The sequence below is a fragment of the Nycticebus coucang genome, chromosome 10 (genome assembly GCF_027406575.1).
Source record: "Nycticebus coucang isolate mNycCou1 chromosome 10, mNycCou1.pri, whole genome shotgun sequence".
Taxonomy (NCBI): Eukaryota; Metazoa; Chordata; class Mammalia; order Primates; family Lorisidae; genus Nycticebus; species Nycticebus coucang.
This window is the reverse complement of record NC_069789.1, coordinates 111,883,246-111,902,908: the sequence shown is the minus strand read 5'-3', so window position 1 is coordinate 111,902,908 and position 19,663 is coordinate 111,883,246. Positions and strand designations below refer to the sequence as shown.

Below are 19,663 nucleotides of genomic sequence, written 5' to 3'. Positions count from 1 at the left end.
CAACTTTCATCACTAGCAAAAATTGATTCTCACTGGATAAAAGATTTAAACTTCAGACATGAAACTATAAAAATACTAGAAGCGAGTGTAGGGAAAACACTTGAAGAAATTGGCCTAGGAGAATATTTTATGAGGAGGAATCCCCCACACCAGGAAATTGAAGCAATACCCAAAATCCATTACTGGGATTTGACCAAACTAAAAAGCTTTTGCACAGCCAAGAGCACAGTAAGTAAAGCAAACAGACAACCTTCACAATGGGAAATTTGTGCAGGTTATGTTTCCCACAAAGTTCTAATAACTGGAATCCACACAGAACTCAAACGAATCAATAAGAACAAATGATCCCATTTCTATGTGGGACGAGACTTGCACAGAAACTTCTTTGATGAAGAACGGAAGTGCTCATCATCCTTAATCAACAGAGAAATGCAAATCAAAACCACTTTGAGATACCATCTAACTCCAGAAGTTTAGCCCACATCACAAAATCCCAAAACTACAGATGTTGGTGTGGATGCGGAGAGAAGGGAACACTTCTACACTATTGGTGGGAATGCAAGATAATAAGGCTTTTTTGGAAAGAAGTCTGGAGAATAAAGGAACTAAAATAATAATTTAACAACAAAGACATTTGTACCAGAATGTTTATTGGAGCCCAATTAGTAATTGCCAACACATGGAAACAGCCCAAATGTCCATCGACCCATGAATGAATTAACAAACTGTGGTATATTTACACCATGGAATACTAAGCAACCACAAAAAAAGAGGGAGAATTCACATCTTTTAAGTTTACCTGGATGGAACGGGAACATATTCTTCTTAGTAAAGTATCTCAAGAACGGAAAAAAAGTATACAATGTACTAAATACTAACATGAAATCAACCTATAATCCCCTACGCATTCATATGAATGGTAAAACATAACTGTACTCCAAAAAGTAGAAGGGAATAGGGAGAGAGGAGGCGGGAGGGAGAGTATTTGAGGGATCTCACCCATTGTACATGATGCTACTGTACATTTCAGAACTAAGGAGAGACTAATTGTGATGGATGTTTATCAGTTCCATGTAAGCATTTCACATTGTATATCAAATCAGTACACTGAACGCAATAAATGCATCAATCCAAACTTATGATTTAATAAAAAAACCAAAAAAGATTAGAAGAAAAAAGAATTTTCAGTATGACATGAATTTTGACTGAAGCCCACATTCTTTATAAGGTTTCTCTGCAATATGAACTCTCCAGTGATTTGCAAGCTGAGAATACTGACTGAACACTTTCTCCTATTTATTACATTTATAAAGTTTCTAACCAGTATGAATTATTAGATGTTATGCAAGGTGTGAATTTCAACTGAAGACTTTTCTACATTCATTACATTTGTAAGGTTTCTCTCAGCATGAATCCTCAAGTGCTTTCCAAGGGATGACTTGCTACTGAACACTTTGCCACATTCATCACATTTGGAAGGTCTTTCTCCAGTGTGAATTGCCTGATGTCGTGCAAGGTTTGAAATACGATTAAATACCTTTCCACATTCATTACATTTGTAAGGTTTCTCTCCATTGTGAATTCTCTGATGTTTTACAAGGTGCGCAATATGCTTAAATACCTTTCCACATTCATTACATTTGTAAGGTTTCTCTCCAGTGTGAATCCTGCAGTGATATGCTAGGGAGGATTTACGAGTGAACCTTTTGCCACATTCATTACATATGTAAGGTTTGTCTCCAGTGTGAATTCCCTGATGTCGTGCAAGGTGTGAAATACGATTAAATACTTTTCCACATTCATTACATTTGTAAGGTTTCTCTCCAGTGTGAATTTTCTGATGCTGTGCAAGGGCTGAACGATCACGGAATACCTTTCCACATTCATTACATTTGTAAGGTTTCTCTCCAGTATGAATTCTCCAATGCTGTGCAAGGATTGAACTTGCACGGAATAGCTTTCCACATTCATTACATTTGTAAGGTTTCTCTTCAGTGTGAATTCTCTGATGCCATGCAAGGGCTGAACTTTCACGAAATACCTTTCCACATTCATTACATTTGTAAGGTTTTTGTCCAGTGTGAATCCTCTGATGTTTTGCAAGGTATGAAATACGATTAAATACCTTTCCACATTCATTACATTTGTAAGGTTTCTCTCCAGTATGAATCCTCCGGTGATGTGCTACAGATGATTTACGAGTGAACATTTTACCACATTCATCACATTTGTAAGGTTTTTCTCCAGTGTGAACTCTCTGATGTTTTGCAAGGTTTGAAATATGATTAAATACCTTTCCACATTCATTACATTCATAAGGTTTCTCTCCAGTATGAATCCTCCAGTGTGGTATTAGGGAGGATTTATGACTGAACTTTTTGCCACATTCATTACATTTGTAAGGTTTTTCTTCAGTGTGAATTGTCTCATGTTCTGTAACAGATGCACTTATGCAGAATACCTTTTCACATTCATTACATTTGTAAGGTTTCTCTCCAGGGTGAATTCTGGGGTGTTCCACAACAGAGGAACTTTCATGGAATACCTTTCCACATTCACTACATTTGTAAGCTTTCTCTCCACTATGGGTTCTCTGATGCTGTACAAGCTGTGAAATGCAATTGAACACCTTGCCACATTCATTACACTTGTAAGTTTTCTTTACAGCATGGTCTCTCTGATGATTTCTAAGTCTTGACTTTTTATTGAACACCTTGGCACATATATCACATTTAAATCGATTCCCTTCCCTATTCATTTTTTCCTGAATATTCAAATGTAAGCCTTGATTAAAGGTCTTTTCCCAATCAGAACTTTTGTTATGTTCTGTCATGATGTGTGGTTTGTCTCCTTGTGGGAATGATGAATCCTTAGGATCATACTCACGTTCATGGGAAAAGTGAGGTTTCACAGCAGGAATTCTGTGGGATGGGGAAATCAAGAAATCACTATTGACAGATGGCTCCATGGGATTACATTCAAAAATTTTCCCGGCAATCTTCAAAAGCTTCATTTCTGGTATATCAGACGGGGTGTTCAATCCCAGCTGATTATTAACAAGCTTGTTTGCTGAATCCTTCCTATCATGCTGATCTCTCCTACCAGGGAGATTTCCCTGAAGGGTCATAAGGACTCCACTGCAATGTCTTTCATCATCTCTCCACTGACACTCAAAGTTATGTATATTCTTCTGGATTTCCTCAAAGCAAAAGTCTTCAATGTCATGGTTTTCTTTCCTTTCTAACATCACTGTGGGGGATATTTCTTCTGTACTACTGCTCTCTGCAGGTGGCCATTCATTTATCACACATAAAGTAGAGATACCTACAAGATATAAAGAACCACAGTTCTGATGAATTACAGATAGTCATTAAACACCTCCTGTTGAAATATACGACATTATATCAACAGTAGCATTGGCACAGCATACAGAGATATAAAACATACAATTTCCTAACTATTAAATAGAAATCTTTTTTTATATACATATAGAAAAGCGGATTACATGTAATTCAAAAGAGTAGGCAGGGAAGGCTAACATGAAACAATCTGTGAGCAAAAGACCTCTCAAAAACCCATGTTAATCCTGAAAGTAGAGTATTTTTACCCTGCAGGCAAAGCACTGCAATGGGCTGAAAGCACAAGTGTGTTCACTGATTGAAGGGAATGATGTATTTGTACTTGGAAAATGTATGAACTAGGGTCACAGAAAACATTACTCGGAACAAATTGAGAAATACGATTCTATACAACATAATTCAGGCAACTGAATGATTTGAACATTCATGTTGGTCAAAGTTCATATGCTGAGGTCCTATGCAGAATTTAGCAGTCTTCACAAATACCATGCAGTATTCTTAGCCAGCAACCAGCACGAACTTGTAAGCGGAACCAAGAGATAAATTATGTTTTATGTGAAATCAGCAGGTCCACAGCATTTATGCATCTAACTCCAATTTGCACATTCAATGAGAACAACAGGACTTGACCCAGGATGTGCAGGGTCACACACGTTCTTAGAAGCCACTGTTTGTTCCAAGCAGTACCAGAAACAACAGGTCATAGGAAACAGATGAGCAAAGGAAGAAACAGTTCGAGAGACACAGAAGGTCTCGGCTGTGTTGCCAACAGGATTATTCAGTAATGCTTCATGGATATTGGTGTGTAAGTCATCTCCCAGGTTATATCCTGATATAGGCATCAGTGAAAATAACAACATAGGGAGTGTCCTGCAATAGTCTGCCAATGGTAAGCAACTAGGTTTACATGGGGAGAGCAGTGTTGGCGGGAAGGGGTCTTGTCAAAACTGGTATGGTCAGGAATGCAAAAAGTAATATGCTAAATCTCCATGTGCTTACTAAAACATTAAATATATTATACGTCTTTACATGGGTATGCAGTCACAGACATATTTTATGTTACATCAAATGAATATACGTATTTTGAGAAACTTAAGAGAAGAGGATTTGAGAACTCATTTGAAGAAATAATTTCCCAAACATCCCAAATTGAAGGAAAGAAATGGACATACCACTTTAAGAAACCCAACCATGTCCCACTTCACGTAACCCAAAGACACCCACAATAACTTCTTTCTCAAAAGAAATTATTACACCCAGCCAGGTGGCTCACACCAGCAATCCTACTCCTAGCACTCTGGGAGGCCAAGACAGGTAGATTGCCTGTGCTAATGCAAGAGCAAGACCCTGTCTCTAGAAAAGTAGAAAAACTAGCTCAGTGTTGTGGCGGGCACCTGTACTCCAGGCTACATGAGAGGCTCAGGCAAGATCCCTTGAGCTCTAGGGCACTCTAGCCTGGCCAAGAGAGTGAGACTCTGTCAATCAATCAAATAATCAATCACTCAATCAATTTGACTTCACAGATAACGCCAGGAGAACACTTGTAACATTTAGGAGAAAATAAGCAAATGAGCCCCAGTGGGGAATGGTTTGCACTGGAAGATACTCCAGTGGCACAGAAACCCACTGGAAGGAAGTGGCAGGAACATCAACAGAACAGAAGTAGAGAACAGAAAGATGGCACAAAGAGGTGGGTTGACAGAGACCTGGTGACAGTTATAAAAAAATTCAGATGGAAACAAAAATGAGGAACAAAACAGTATTCCTGTGTTACCTCAAGAATACAACTTCCTGGCTTGGCACCCACAGCTCAGAGGTTACAGTATCACCCATATACATCAGGGCTGGGGGCTGCTGGGTTTGAAACCGGCCTGGGACCTGCTAAACAATAACAACAACAACAAAATAGCCAGGCATTGTGGCAGGCACCTGTAGTCCCAGCTATTTGGGAGGCTGAGGCAAGAGAATGGCTTAAGGGCGGAGCCTGTGGCTCAAAGGAGTAGGGCGTTGGCCCCATACGCTGGAGGTGGTGGGTTCAAACCCAGTCCTGGCCAGAAACTGAAAAAAAAAAAAAAAAAAAGGAAAAAAGAAAACACACATACGCACTACTGTAGTGTCAGAGGAAGGAAATGCATGGTGGTTGTAGAAGGAGGAATGGATGGGACACTTTCCTAAGGACAGAATGGTTAAGAAAGAGGTACCCAAAAGAAAAGATTATTTCCCTGGGGCTCAGAGAAAAACGAAAACAAAACTTCCCCCCCAAAAAACAAAAAATAAAAAAATGCATCTTCCAAAACCCAGGAAATGATACAGAAAATACAGGTGATATAAACAACAGCAGACACTGTAGCACTCTACAGTAAGACTCTGTCTCCAAAAAAAAAAAAAAAAAAAAAAAACTATAGCAGAGGCTTGGCTCCTGCAGCAAAGTGGTTACAGTGCCAGTCACATACACCAAAGTTTGAGAGTTTGAAGTTGGCCCGGGCCAGCTAACCAACAATGATAACTGCAATGAAAAATAGCCAGGCGTTGTGGCAGGCATCTGTAGTCCCAGCTACTTGGGAGGCTGAGGCAAGAGAATCAATCGCCTAAGCGCAGGAGTTGGAGGTAGCTGTGATGCTGCACTGCAGCACTCTCCTCAGAGGGACATAGTGAGACTCTTGTCTCAAGAAAAAAAAAAAAAATAGCTGAGAAGGTCACGAAGCATATAAGGGTCACGAAGTATATAAGAAATGTGGTAAGATTCCAACAAAATGTCTGGCGCCTGTAGCCCAGAAGCTAGGGTGCAGCCTCACACCACAGCTGGCAGGCTAGAACCAGGCCTGGGGCCCGCCAAACAACGAAAACTACAATAAAAAAATAGCAGGGCGCTGTTGTGGGTGCCCATAGCACTCTCAGGCAAGAGAATCACTTAAGCCCAAGAGTTTGAGGTTGACATAGTAAGACTCTGTCTCAAAAAAAAAAAAAACATTCCAACAAAGATTAGATACTTAAATATTAATTTAGTATATCAAAACAAACATGATGAATCCAGAAAAAATAATTATTAGAATATATTTGTTCCAAGAAAGAAAAAATAAAATGAAAACAATATCCACAAATTATGTTTAGGAAATTAAAAACACCCTATGGAAAACTCAATGTACCTTAAGTAACAAATGTTGGCAAGTCAAGTTAATGGTATTTCCGGGATTACGACAGTAATTTAACAATTAGATGTGTGCCTGAAGTGCCAGTTACTTGAGAGGCTGAGGCAGGGGAAACACTTGAACCCAGGACTTTGAGGTTGGTGTGAGCGAGGCTGATGTCATGTTGCTCAAGTTTGGGCAACACAAAAATACTTTATTTCCAAAAAAAGAAAGACAAAATTCAGTGCAGTGATTTCACCTGTAATCCTAGCACTCTGGGAGGTCTATGTGGGTTATCACCTGAGTTGAGGAGAACAGCCTTACTAAGAGCGATACCTTGTGTCTACTGAAAGTGGAAAAAGTAGCTCCGTGTTGTAGCGGGCTCCTGCAGTCTCTCACCTACTTGGGAAACTGATGCAAGAGGATAGCTTGAGCCCAAGACTTTGAGGTTGCTTGAGCTTGACCAAGGGTAACTGTGAGACTCTCTTGTCTCAAAAAACCAAAAAAACAGTAAACTAACAAAAAAAAAAAGCAAATTTTAAGATATCAAAAAGTCCTATTTAAACACTTTAATGTAAGAAACTTTAATACTAAGTACTCAGATCAAACAGTTGTAAGGGAATAATTAGAAAGTTGTGCAGTAGGAGGTGCCTATGGCTCAGTGAGTAGGGCACAGACCCCATATACTGAGGGTGGTGGGTTCAAACCCAACCCTGGCCAAACTGCAACAAAAAATAGCCTGGCGTTGTGGCAGGAGTCTACAGTCCCAGCTACTCGGGAGGCTGAGGCAAGAGAATCGCCTAAGCCCAGGACCTGGAGGTTGCTGTGACTTGTGACGCCACGGCACTCTACTGAAGATGACAAAGTGAAACTGTCTCTACAAAAAAAAAAGAAAGTTGTGCAGTATCTGTCACTTCTGTTGAGCCATACCCTCTGCACTACAGAAGGAAATCTTCTAAAATATGTGAGTGAATAATCATTTCTTTTTTTTTTGAGACAGATATCACCCTGAGTAGAGTGCCATGGTGTCACAGCTCACAGAAACCTCCAACTCCTGGGCTCAAGCTATCCTCTTGCCTAAGACTCCCAAGTAGCTGGGACTACCCGCCACAACACCAACGTACTTTTTTGCTTTGTAGGAGAGATGGGGTGGCACTCTTGCTCAGGCTGGTATCAAACTCCTGACCTCAAGCAATCTACATGTCTCAGCCTCCCAGAAAGCTAGGATTACAGGCATGAGCCACCATGCCCGGCCTTGAACTGTCATTCCTTGATACAATTCCATATCCTGTTGATAAAAAGCAAAGAACACAAAGAGTGTCACAAAAATATGGGACTACTGATTAAATAAAAACCAAGTTCATTTCTAAAACATGGGAATGTATAAAGGAAATCAGCAGAAGTTTACACAATTTACAGAAGACAAGAGAAACAGAGGCATCATTCCACTGAGTGATGCTCCATGTTCTAATACCAGATCTTCCTGTTCTGCTGAGTAACAATCTCAAAAAGCCAACCTAGTCCCCTTCTACACACAAGAAGGACATGTAGAGAAAGTAGAACTGAGGAATGGCTAAAAAAAGAAGAAATTCATTTATAGGTCTCTACCCCACATCCTGACAAAGAACCTCTGATCACATGGAATTTCCTGGGTAACAGGAGTGTGATTTGTTCTAAGAAGGCAACTTTGGTGATCTCCTGGTCAGGGGCTGGTCTAAAGACCAGGCCGTGTCATACCCAGCAAAAGGACCCCTAAAGGCCCGTCTTAGCCTGAGTCCCCGCATGTCTCAAACGCCAACTTGGTTTAATTCTGAGAACAGGTTTCAGTACAAGGAAGTTCCCTGAGTTCCCAAGAACTCCTAGCAACAGAACTTACCCCAACCCCCTAGCAATAGCTAAACAATGGTGGCCCCATGCCAGCTGCCATGCAATCGCCATGCTGTAGCCCCCTGACTATAACCCCACCCCTGAGCTAAATGGCCACGTTCTGCTTCTGTTTTGGCTTGGCTTGCCACATAGCACAAAAAGAGTATAAAAATCACCCTGCTCCCTTCTTCATGGCCGTTCGCCTTTAGGCAGTGACCCACCTGCGCAGGTGTAATAAATCACCATGTGATTTATGCCTGAAGTGGTTCTTCCAGGTGGCAAATGAGTACAACATCCGTAATGAGAAGCCTGGAATGTTAAAACCCCAAAGTCAAACCCCTAGGAAGGAGAGAGGGGCTAGAGACTGAGCTAATGTTGCTCCTAACCACATGATGAAGTCTTTGTAAAAATCCCTCACCATGGGGCTCAGAGAGCCTCTGTATGCTGGGCACGTGGAGGTTCCTCGGTGGGCGGTGCCCGCAGAAAGGCCATGAAGCTCCTCGGCCCTCTCCCCTGAGCTTTGCCCTGTGAATCTCTTCATCTGTTCACCTGTGTCCTTTGAAAAATCCCTTACAACAAACCAGTACACCTAAGTGCTTCCCTGAGTTCTGTGAGCCACTGTAACACATCTGTAGAACCAGAGGAGTCATAGTAACATTGATTTGTAGGCAGGAAGGAGAGCTGACAACTCACTGCCTGCAACTGGCAGTCTTGGGAACCTGACCCTTAACCTGTGGTATGGGCCTCTAGTTCCAGGTAAATAAGGTCACAACTAAATTCAATTACAGGACACGCAGATGATGTGGGTCAGAAAATTGGCTGTGGGAGGAGAGAAATCTCCACCCATTTTGGGGACCAGAAAAGAGGTGTTGTGTGATGAGCAGTGTGTTAGAGAAGAAAAAAAACACTGTGGCTCTTTCCTATCTCAGATACATATGAACATGCAGATGGGACGGCAGACAGCTCGTGTAGTTTCCTGACCCCAGATGCAAAGAAACAGCAGCCATTGTTTGCCCACATCCTGATTAGGTCTTCTAAGTACTGGAAATGGGGAGGAACCTAAATAGAGCAAGGTGTCAGGTCTATGGAGGCCTTAGATCTAACCCTGACAACAGAGAACTGAACACCAGATGGAATCAAGTACAGAAGGATATACCACAGGGGAAAGAGATCCTTGGAAATAGCCCCTCATGTGCCATAAATGGAGAAGAGAACCAAAAGTTCACTAAAGCTAGACGACGTGTTCTCCATCACAATAAAGACTTGCCTTTGTCCTCAACATAGGGCGAAAAAATAAACCATTACATGTACAACGAACAGAGTGACAAACAAAGGCTGCTGTTCAGAGTTCACAGGATTTAAACTTTTTTTTTTTTGGTAGAGACAGAGTCTCACTTTATCATAGAACTCTTTGGCACAAGGAGAGATTCCCAAACGCTATTTAATGGCACAACTTTCTCTCTGTCCAATGGAACTCCGACCCATTACCACCCTTGATACGCCAAAGGAAAAGGATGCAAATAATGTAAAGAGGTTTATTCTGAGACAAATATGTGGGACCATAACCCAAGAAGCCTTGAGCAAGTAGTCTCCCCATGGCAGGGTTACAGTTCAATTTTACGTGTCAGACATGTCAGGAAGAGAGGAAAGACATGTAAAGACATAAATCAATACATAGAAGCCGTACATAGGATTGGAGTGAAAAGGATGGACATCTCAAAGTGGGCCATTGTACTTATAGGTGGGTTTAGAAATTTATTTATTTGGGCTTAGCACCTGTACCTCTGCAGATAAGATGTCAGCCACATACACCGGAGCTGAAAGGTTCAAATCCAGCCCGGGCCTGCCAAACAACAATGACAATTACAACAAAAACACAGCTAGGCATTGTGGCAGGTGCCTATAGTCCCAGCTACTTGGGAGGCTGGGGCAAGAGAATAGCTTAAGCCCAAGAGTTGGAGTTTGCTGTGAGATATGATGCCATGGCACTCTACTGAGGGCAACATAATGAAACTCTGTCTCAAAAAAAAAAAGAAAAAAAAAAAAAAAAGAAATTCTATGATTTGTAATTGTTTAAAGAAATGGGAACCAGTTAAGTAAATTTATGACATACAAATGTGGTTTAAGTTTTATCTTGCACAGCCACAGGCCTGTTGATGAGGTACAAAGAATATCTTTTTTTATTTTTGGCCAGGGCTAGGTTTGAACCCACCACCTCCAGTATATGGGGCTGGTGCCCCACTCCTTGAGCCACATGCATCACCTACAAAGAATATCTTCAAGAAGAGAAGGGGGAGCATGTTGAGGAAGATCTCACTTTCCTTCTCAGGGCCAGAAACTCAACTTCAGGGTATTTCTGGGTCCTCTTGGCAAAGAGTGGGGTCCATTTGGTCAGCAGGCAGAACTTAGGATATTATTTTATGACAGGTGAGCTGTGCCCGCCTATAATGCTAGCACTCTGGGAGGGTGAGGTAGGTGGGTTGCTTGAGCTCAGAAGTTCCAGACCAGTCTGAGCAAGAGCGAGAGCCTCTCTCTACTAAAAATAGAAAAACTAGTGGGGCTTTTCTGGTGAGTGCCTATAGTCCTAGCACTTCAGATGGCTGAGGCAGGAATGTCCCTTGAGACCAGGAGAGTGAGGTTGCTGTGAGCTATGATACCATAGCACTCTACCCAGGGCAACAAAGTTAAGACTTTGTCTATTTAAAAAAAAAGAAAATTTTATTGTAGTTCACAGATACTTTCTCACCCATCTGGAGCTTTATGTTATTTCCACTTCACTCTCCTGAGTCCACAGCCTCTTCCTTGCTCCAACATACATACAACACTTAGGTCAAAAGGAGAGATTCTTGGTCATGGATATAAAAAATAAATGAACATCAAGTCCTGGTGCGATTCTAAATCTCAGGTCCACGTGAAGGTAGGAGGGGGGACATTACAGAGAGATTAAGGGAAATATTTCAGAAATTCATCCACTAAACATCGACTTCTGAATTTTGAGGGAACAATGTAAGATGCTGATGTCCCAAGGACTTCCCAAAACCACTGAACCAAGAACACAGGGGTACAGAATACAGAATTGGCTATTTAAAAAGTCATGTGATTTTGGCACAGTGGTTACAGCACCGGCCACATACACCGAGGCTGGTGGGTTCGAATCCAGCCCAAGATAATGGCAATTGCAAAAAACTAGTCGGGCATGGCAGGTGCCTATAGTCCCAGCTACTAGGCAAGAAAATCACTTAAGCCCAAGAGTTTGAGGTTGCTGTGAACTGTGATGGCACAGCACTTTACCAATGGCAACACAGTGAGATTCTGTCTCCAAAAAAAAAAGGCATGTGGGGGCAGTGCCTGTAACTCAAAGGAATAGGGCGCCAGCCCCATATGCCGGAGGTGGCGGGTTCAAACCCAGGCTGGGCCACAAACTGCAAAAAAGAAAAAAAAAAAGGCTTGTGGTTCCAGCATACCTCAGCTCTAGTATGGTAAAGGGTGCATATAATATATACAATGGGATAGGTAAGGTCCAGATGGCACACTGAGAAGCTTTTCATTTCTGAATAAATACAGCTTTGATCTCAGTCAAGAATGCAGGGGGTTCCAAGAGGAAATAAAGAAAAATAGAAAGGAATGCAAGGATAGACCCTAACTTCTGGAGAAAAGTAATCCTCACCCACGAAGACCAGGTTCCTATAGTTCTCCAACATCACGTCCCTGTATAAAGTCCTCTGAGCAGGGTCCAGAAACATCCACTCCTCCTGAGAGAACTCTACGGCCACATCCCGGAATGTTAAACGCCTCTGAAATGAAAACACATTGTACCAAAGGGTTATAGGTAGAGCTCTTATGTTTATTTACACAAAGAGGAGAAGCAGAGGTGAGAGGATAGATTCATTGAGGTGAGTGTTCCTACAAATCCAAACGAAGTATATCTGAGCATATAACTCTTTCCTTCTGTTTTATTATACTCTTCCACTGAAGGTTCTAATATCCCCTACAGGATATTTTTCATTCTTGTGAACTATTTAGGAAATTGAAAAATAATAACATCAATGCAGGGTTATCTGTACATGTGTTAGATATTATTTCTTATTTTTAGTTTTATTTTTTGAGACAGAGTCTCGCTATGTTGCCCTTGGTAGAGTGCAGTGCTGTCACAACTCACAGCAACTTCCAAGTCTTGGGCTTAAGCGATTCTCTTGCCTCATCTCCCAAGTACATGGGACTACAGACACCTGCCACAACACCTGGCTATATTTTCTTATAGTTGTCATTGTTTAGATGGCCCAGGCCGGGTTCTACTCCGCCAACCTCAGTGTATGTGGCGAGTGCCATAACCACTATGCTAAAGACTCTGAGCCTAGATATTATTTTTGATACAGAAAGTAATATTGAGTGTCAAGATAAGTTAGGATGAGTGGTGACTTCAGATATGACAATATTCATGGTGCCTTTAAGGAACGGCAAGAATCTAAAATCCGAGATAATGTCAGCAAAAGCAGTGACTGAAGCTTCTGAACAATTCCCTGTGCTAGGCGTTATGCTAAATACCATACACTGTCATGGTGTCTACAGTTACAGCTACTCAGGAGGCTGAGGCAAGAGAATCGCTTAAGCCTAAGACTTTGAAGTTGCTGTGAGCTATGACGCCACTGCATTCTACCCAGAGTGACAGCTTCAGACTCCATCTCAAAAAATAAAAAATAAATAAATACCATATACCAACATAATACCCAGGAGAGAAAGCTCTGCTGCTAGTTTACTGAGAACTGTGTCATATATGGGTGTCCAACCTTTTTTTTCCTGCCACACTTCGGAGGAAGAAGAATTGTATTGAGCCATCCATTGAATTCACAAACACTGACAAAAGCTGATGAGCAAAGACAGGGCTGTGAATGATTTTTGCAAAATCCTGCACCACAGATGAGCAAAACAGTCCTGAAATAATGCACATGTGATGCCCAGGCCTCAGGTTGGACACCCCCGAATATACTCTAAGAAAAAAATAGTAGACAACATTGGGCACCCCTTTAAAATAAAAAAACACTGAACCAAGTACCAACAGGAAAAAAACCATAAGACATTGAGCTTGGAAAGACTTTCTGCAATATAACACCAAAAGCACAGGCAAGAAAAGCTAATTCAGACAAAATAAACTATATACAAATAAAAAACTGCTATGCATCACTGGGGGCATCACCATACCAGATTTTACGCTGTACTACAAGGCCATAGTGATCAGGACAGCGTGGTACTGGCACAAAAATAGAGACACAGACATTTGGAATCAAAAAGAAAACCAGAAAATGAAACCCAACAACTTACATTACAGCCACTAATCTTTGATAAACTAAACAAGAACGTACACTGGCGGAAAGACTCCTTATTCAATAAATGGTGCTGGGAGAACTGGATATCCACATGTAAAAGGCTGAAACTGAACCTGCACCTTTTTCCATTCACAAAAATTGATTCAAGATGGACAGAGGACTTAAATTTAAGGCTTAAGTCCAGGAGTTGGAGGTTGCTGTGAGCTGTGTGATGACATGGCAGTCTACCGAGGGCCATAAAGTAAAACCCTTCTCTATTAAAAAAAAAAAAAAAATCCTCAAATAAAGCATAGGAAAAAGACTGGAAGATATCGGTCTGGGGAAAGACATGAAGAAGACTGCCGTGGCATGCCAATAACAACATAAACAAATGGGATTTAATTAAACTGAAAAGCTTCTGTACAACTAAGGAGACAACAACCAAAACAAATAGACAACCTACCCAATGGGAAGGGAGATTTGCATATTTTGAATCAGACAAAAGTTTAATAACTAGGATCTATAAGAGAAATTAATCCACATGAAATAAGCCAACAATCCCATACATCAATGCAGAAGAGAGATGAACAGAACCTTCCCTAAAAAAGACAGACGAATGGCTAGCAAACATATGAAAAAAATGATCATCCCTAATTATTAGAGAAATGTAAATTAAAACCACCCTGAGATCTCATTTAACCCCAGAGAGAATGGCCCATATCACAAAATCACAATACTGCAGATGCTGGCACAGATGTGGAGAGAAAGGAACACTTTTGTATATTTTTTTAGAGAAAGAGTTTTACTTTGTCGCCCGCCCTCAGTACAGTGCTATGGCATTACAGCTCACAGCAACCTCCAGCTCCTGAGCTTAGGGGATTCTCCTGCCTCAGCCTCCCAAGTAGCTGGTACTACAGGCGCCTGCCACAAAACCCAGCTATTTTTTGTTGCAGTTTGGCCGGGGCTGGGTTTGAACCCGCCACCCTCGGTATATGGGGCCAGCACCCTAACTCAATGAACCACAGGCGCCGCCGTAAAGAACATTTTTACACTGCTGGTGGGACTGCAAACTAATACCTTTTTGGAAGGAAGTATGGAGAAACCTCAAAGAACTCACCCTAGACCTCCTGTTTTATCCTGCAATCCCAGTACTGGGCATCTATCCAGAAGGAAAAAAAATACTTTTATTATAAAGACACTTGTACTAGACTGTTTATCACAGCTCAATTTACAAGTGCCAAAATGTGGAAATAGCCTAAATGCCCCTCAACCCAGGAATGGATTGGCAAGCTGTGGTATATGTATACCATGGAATACTATTCAGCCATTTAAAAAAATGGAGACTTTGCAGCATTTGTATTAACCTAGATGGAGGTGGAACACATTATTCTTAGTGAAGCATCACAGGAATGGAGAAGCATGAATCCTATGTATTCAACTTTGATATGAGGACAATTAATGACAATGACACGTTGGGGGAAGGGGAGAGCAGACAGAGAAGGAGGGAGTGAGGAAAAGACAAAATAAAGAAAGAAAATAGTGACTAATTGTCACATAAGTTGGATTTAATTTCGACCAAAGTACATTATTTGAACAATAATTTTCTTTTTTTTTTTTTTTTGCAGTTTTTTGCTGGGGCCTGGTTTGAACCTGCCACCTCTGGTATATGGGGCCAGCACCCCACTCCTTTGAGCCACAGGCGCCACCCTATTTTTTCCATTTTTAATATCAGGTATATCCAGCTCAAGTAGAATGAATTTGAAGTATTTCTTCTTTTGGTATTTTCTATAAGATTTGAACAAAAAAAGAACTGCCATGCATTAAAGTTATCAACCAAAAGAGGGAAAGGCAACCTATGGAATGGGAAGAAAGATTTGCAAATCATGTCTCTGACAGGGATTCATACACAGATTATACGAGGAACATCTACAATATTACAAGAAAAAAAGAAAGACAACGGCTCATCGCCCATAGTACAGTGGTTAAGGTACCACACACATACACCAAAGTTGGTGGGTTTAAACCCAGCCCTGGCCAGCTAAAACAATAATGAAAACTGCAACAACAAAAAAAAGCCAGGCTTTGTAGGTGCCTATAGTCCCAGTGTCTTGAGAGGCCGAGGCAAGAGAATAACTATAGCCCAAGAGTTTGAGGTTGCTGTGAGCTGTGATGGCACCACACTCTACCGAGAGCGACACAATGAGACTCTGTCTCAAAAAAAAGAACAACAACAACAAATAAGCCAATTATAGAATGGGCAAAGGACTTCCATGACCATTAGATAAAGAAGATAAGCAAATGGCCAACAGGCACATGAAATGATGCTCATCATCACTGATCATATAAGACAAGTGCAAATTAACACCACAGAAAGACTTGACCACATACTTGAGCTATTAGAACAGAACATCCTATGCCCATGTGGAGAAGTGGGAACTCTCATGCACTGTTGCTGCAAATGTAAAATGGCACATCCACCACGGAACACAGAAAGGGGTGCCTCAAAACATTCAAAATACAACTCCCACATGATCCAGCAACTCCACTTCTACCAGTGTATATGTGAAAGATGGAAAGGTTTCTCTCAGTGAGATATCTGCACACCCAAGCTCATCACAGCATCATACACAAGAGCCAAGAAGAGGAAGGAATGAGCACATGATCTATAGATGAAGGGGTAATGAGAATATAGTATATGCATGTACTGCTACATTACTCAGCCTTAAAAAAAAAAAGGAAATTCTATCACATGCTACAAAATGGATGAACCTCAAGGACTTTATGCTGAGAATAATATGCCAGTCACAAAAAGACAAATAGTGTGGGATTCTGCTCCTATGGAATACTTAATGTTGTTAACTTCTTACAAAGAAACTATGAAAGATGGCAGAGAAAGGAAAAGTCAGAGGGGGAATTGGTGTTGCTGGGGATACGGTTTCCCAGTATCGAGGAAAAAAGTTCGAGGAACATGGAGTGGAATAATGTCAATATACCTAACATTGTTGAACTGTGAAGATGCAAAGCAACAAACTTTACTAAAGGACATCTCAAAGACATGATCAAGGACCACCAAACCCAATTCTCATCAGAACATGTGGATATGTAAAGGCCTCTGTGACAACAAGTCCAGAGCCATTCAAAGACAAGGAAAATACTTGGGTGTCAATGAATCTGTGTCACGTTGAAGGAGAACAAACGTAATTGTGAAAAGAAGAAAATGGAGGGATTTACCAAACTAAACATGAACCCTTTAGGACATTAAATACCTAAAATAAGATCTACATAATAATTCAAATTAAACAGAAACATAAGAAAATGTTACACAATAAAACTTTTGACTAGGCTTGGTGCCCGCAGCCCAGTGGTTAGGGTGCTGGCCACATACAGTGGACTGCCGGGTTCAAACCCATCCCAGACATGCTAAACAACTGTGACAACAAAAACAAAACAGCTGGGCATTATGTCGGGCACCTGTGATCTCAGCAACGTGGGAGGCTGAAGCAAGACAATCCCTTAAGGCCAAGAGTTTGAGGATGCTGTGAGCTGTGACACAAAGACACTCTACCAAGGGCGACATACTGAGACTCCATCTCAATTTTAAAAAAAAGAAAACAAACTATAGACTAAATAAAACAGTATTTTGTAATCAGGCAAGGAATTTCAAAGAAAGATAAATGAAACAAACAAAGGCACAAGAAAAGCCAGGTGGCTGAGCGGCGCCTGTAGCTCAAGGAGTAGGGCACTGATCCCATATGCCGGAGGTGGCGGGTTCAAACCCAGCCCCGGCCAAAAAAAAAAAAAAAAAAAAAGAAAAGCCAGGTGGCATTAGAAAAAAAAGATTTCTGTTTCACATTTTTAAAATGCAGAATTTATAAAGAGACATCAAGATATGTATAAAGAATATAATCCTAAGGATATAAAATAGATCTTAAAATAAGTATAAAGAAAATTGAGCAAAGTATGAACATCCATTTTATATATACACTTCCACAAAATAAAGAAAATTATAAACACAATAAATTGAAAAATATTTGAACAGGTTTATCATTTTCCACAGGTTTTCAAAAGTACAAAAAGACCACAGTAGCAAGTTTTGTATAATGAGGGAAAAATCTCACCTGTTCTGGGTAGATTCTCTAGACGAAGCTCTAATCCTGGTCTACAGAGTGACAGTGCACCCAGATGTGGCCCCTATACAGTCCCTGCTGCCCCACAGCACTGACACCACAGGGGCCACATCCCCTCTCTAACTGAAGTCCTTCCCAGGTCCCCGCCCAATGGAGCCTCTGCATAAACTCAAGTCACTGGGTCATGGGGAGAGGGACTGAGGGAAGAAGGCAGGGCTGAGTGGCAGCAAACGCGTCAGGGTGGACGCTGCAGAGTCAGGGATCAGCAAGTCCAATGCCCAGCATTTCAGAAAGGAGGGGGTCTCAGAGGACCCAACGAGAACATCACTGTACCTGAGTAAGAGCCATTTCTGAATCCTTTTCTTTCCTCTTCTGGGCTTCTTCTTCTTGTAAATGAACTGGATTCTTTAGAAGTCAATTCTGAATAATAAAAATACTCTTATTGTTTAGAACCAACACACCTCCTCCCTGTGACACAACCACTCACATAGGGTAGACTATGCCCTGCAGAAAGGGCAACATAGTGAGACTCTGTCTCAAAAAAAATTTAAAAATAAAGAAAAAAGAAAGATAAACTGGTGATTCTCTGACCCCCTCACCAGATACCGCCTCCCTCCTGGCAACATCCTGCACACAGGGCAGCAGAGGGGAGCTGCGCTGCACTGAGCTCCCCTCCAGGGCACAGTCCCAAAACACAAGCAGAGCACAAGCCCTCACCCCTCCGTGATCACAGACTGACCTCAGCCCTCAGCAATGGGGAACACAGAGCCTTTGTGTTCAGAGCTGGACACAGACTGGACACACTTAGTCAGTAGATCCATTACTGAAGGTGGTTCCAAACCTAACTGTGTGGAGAGGAAGGGGACTAGAGAGATGTGTTTGAGGAAAGCCTCCACCTCTAATATGATACTAGGCCTGAGCTCTACTCAGAGGGTCAAGGCCAGGATCCCTCCCACCTTCTTTCTCTGCTTTCCCTTTGGAGACCTGTGAACACAATCCCGACAGTGAATGGTGAGGGACCCAAAAGAAATGTACAGTTCAACCTATATGGACTATCGGGGCCTGGTGGGGGTGAGGAAGTGGCTGAAATACTAAATAGGGGACAGAAGTCCTCTGTGAGAAGGTGACATCAGGAACAAACAGGTAACAAAGGAAGGGTGCTTATTACCTGTAGCCAACAGACAGGAGAGTGTGAGAAAGACAGACATCCACCATTATGGCCCTGAGGCAGGAGCAATATGGGGAAAGGAAAGAGGCCCAAGTGGCTGGAGCAGAGCCAGCAAGCAGGACACAAGCTGAGGAGGCCAGAGAGGTCCTGGGTAAGCAGAGCTGGGAGAGCCCAGGCCCACACATTTTTATCTCCTGTGTCTCAAGAGAACTTTCAAAAGGATGTATTTCCCCAGCTCTTGTAAGTAAACATGTACTGTTTTTCTTTGCTTTACACAAGAATGCACTGAACACACTCTTGACTGGTCATGAATTAACTTGGGTTTTCATACCCAAATGTTGTTGACCAATCACAAGGTATTGCATATCTGCACTTGCACTAGGTATTGCAAGGTTTTTTTTTTTACAGAGACAGAGTTTTACTTTATTGCCCTGGGTAGAGTGCCATGGCATCACACAGCTCACAGCAACCTCCAACTCCTGGGCTTAGGCGATTCTCCTGCCTCAGCCTCCCGAGTAGCTGGGACCACAGACACCAGCCACCACGCCCAGCTATTTTTTGTTGCAGTTTGGCCAGGGCCAGGTTTGAACCCACCACCCTCAGTATATGGGACCAGCACACTACCCACTGAGCCACAGGCATCGCCCAGTATTACAAGTTTTAAAACACAAAATAATGTAGGATGTTGTAAAAGGTTTCTTGATTGTCACAC

General features: G+C 41.7%; 1 protein-coding gene across 2 annotated transcripts in view; it reads right to left on the bottom strand.

The window, feature by feature from the left end:
* Positions 1-642: 642 nt before the first annotated feature.
* The window catches only part of LOC128595857 (zinc finger protein 83-like), a 30,770-nt gene continuing 11,749 nt past the window's right edge, over positions 643-19,663 (bottom strand). Inside the window, exons 3-5 of one of the 2 annotated variants that reach the window (XM_053604930.1) lie at positions 18,117-18,203; positions 12,021-12,147; positions 643-3,324 (exon numbers count right to left, since the gene is read on the bottom strand). In XM_053604930.1, coding sequence (XP_053460905.1) covers positions 1,334-3,324; positions 12,021-12,147; positions 18,117-18,131 — 2,133 coding nt within the window. In that variant the 5' untranslated portion in view covers positions 18,132-18,203 and the 3' untranslated portion in view covers positions 643-1,333. The remainder of the gene's footprint in view (positions 3,325-12,020; positions 12,148-18,116; positions 18,204-19,663) is intronic. The other variant, XM_053604931.1, reaches the window with a different exon arrangement.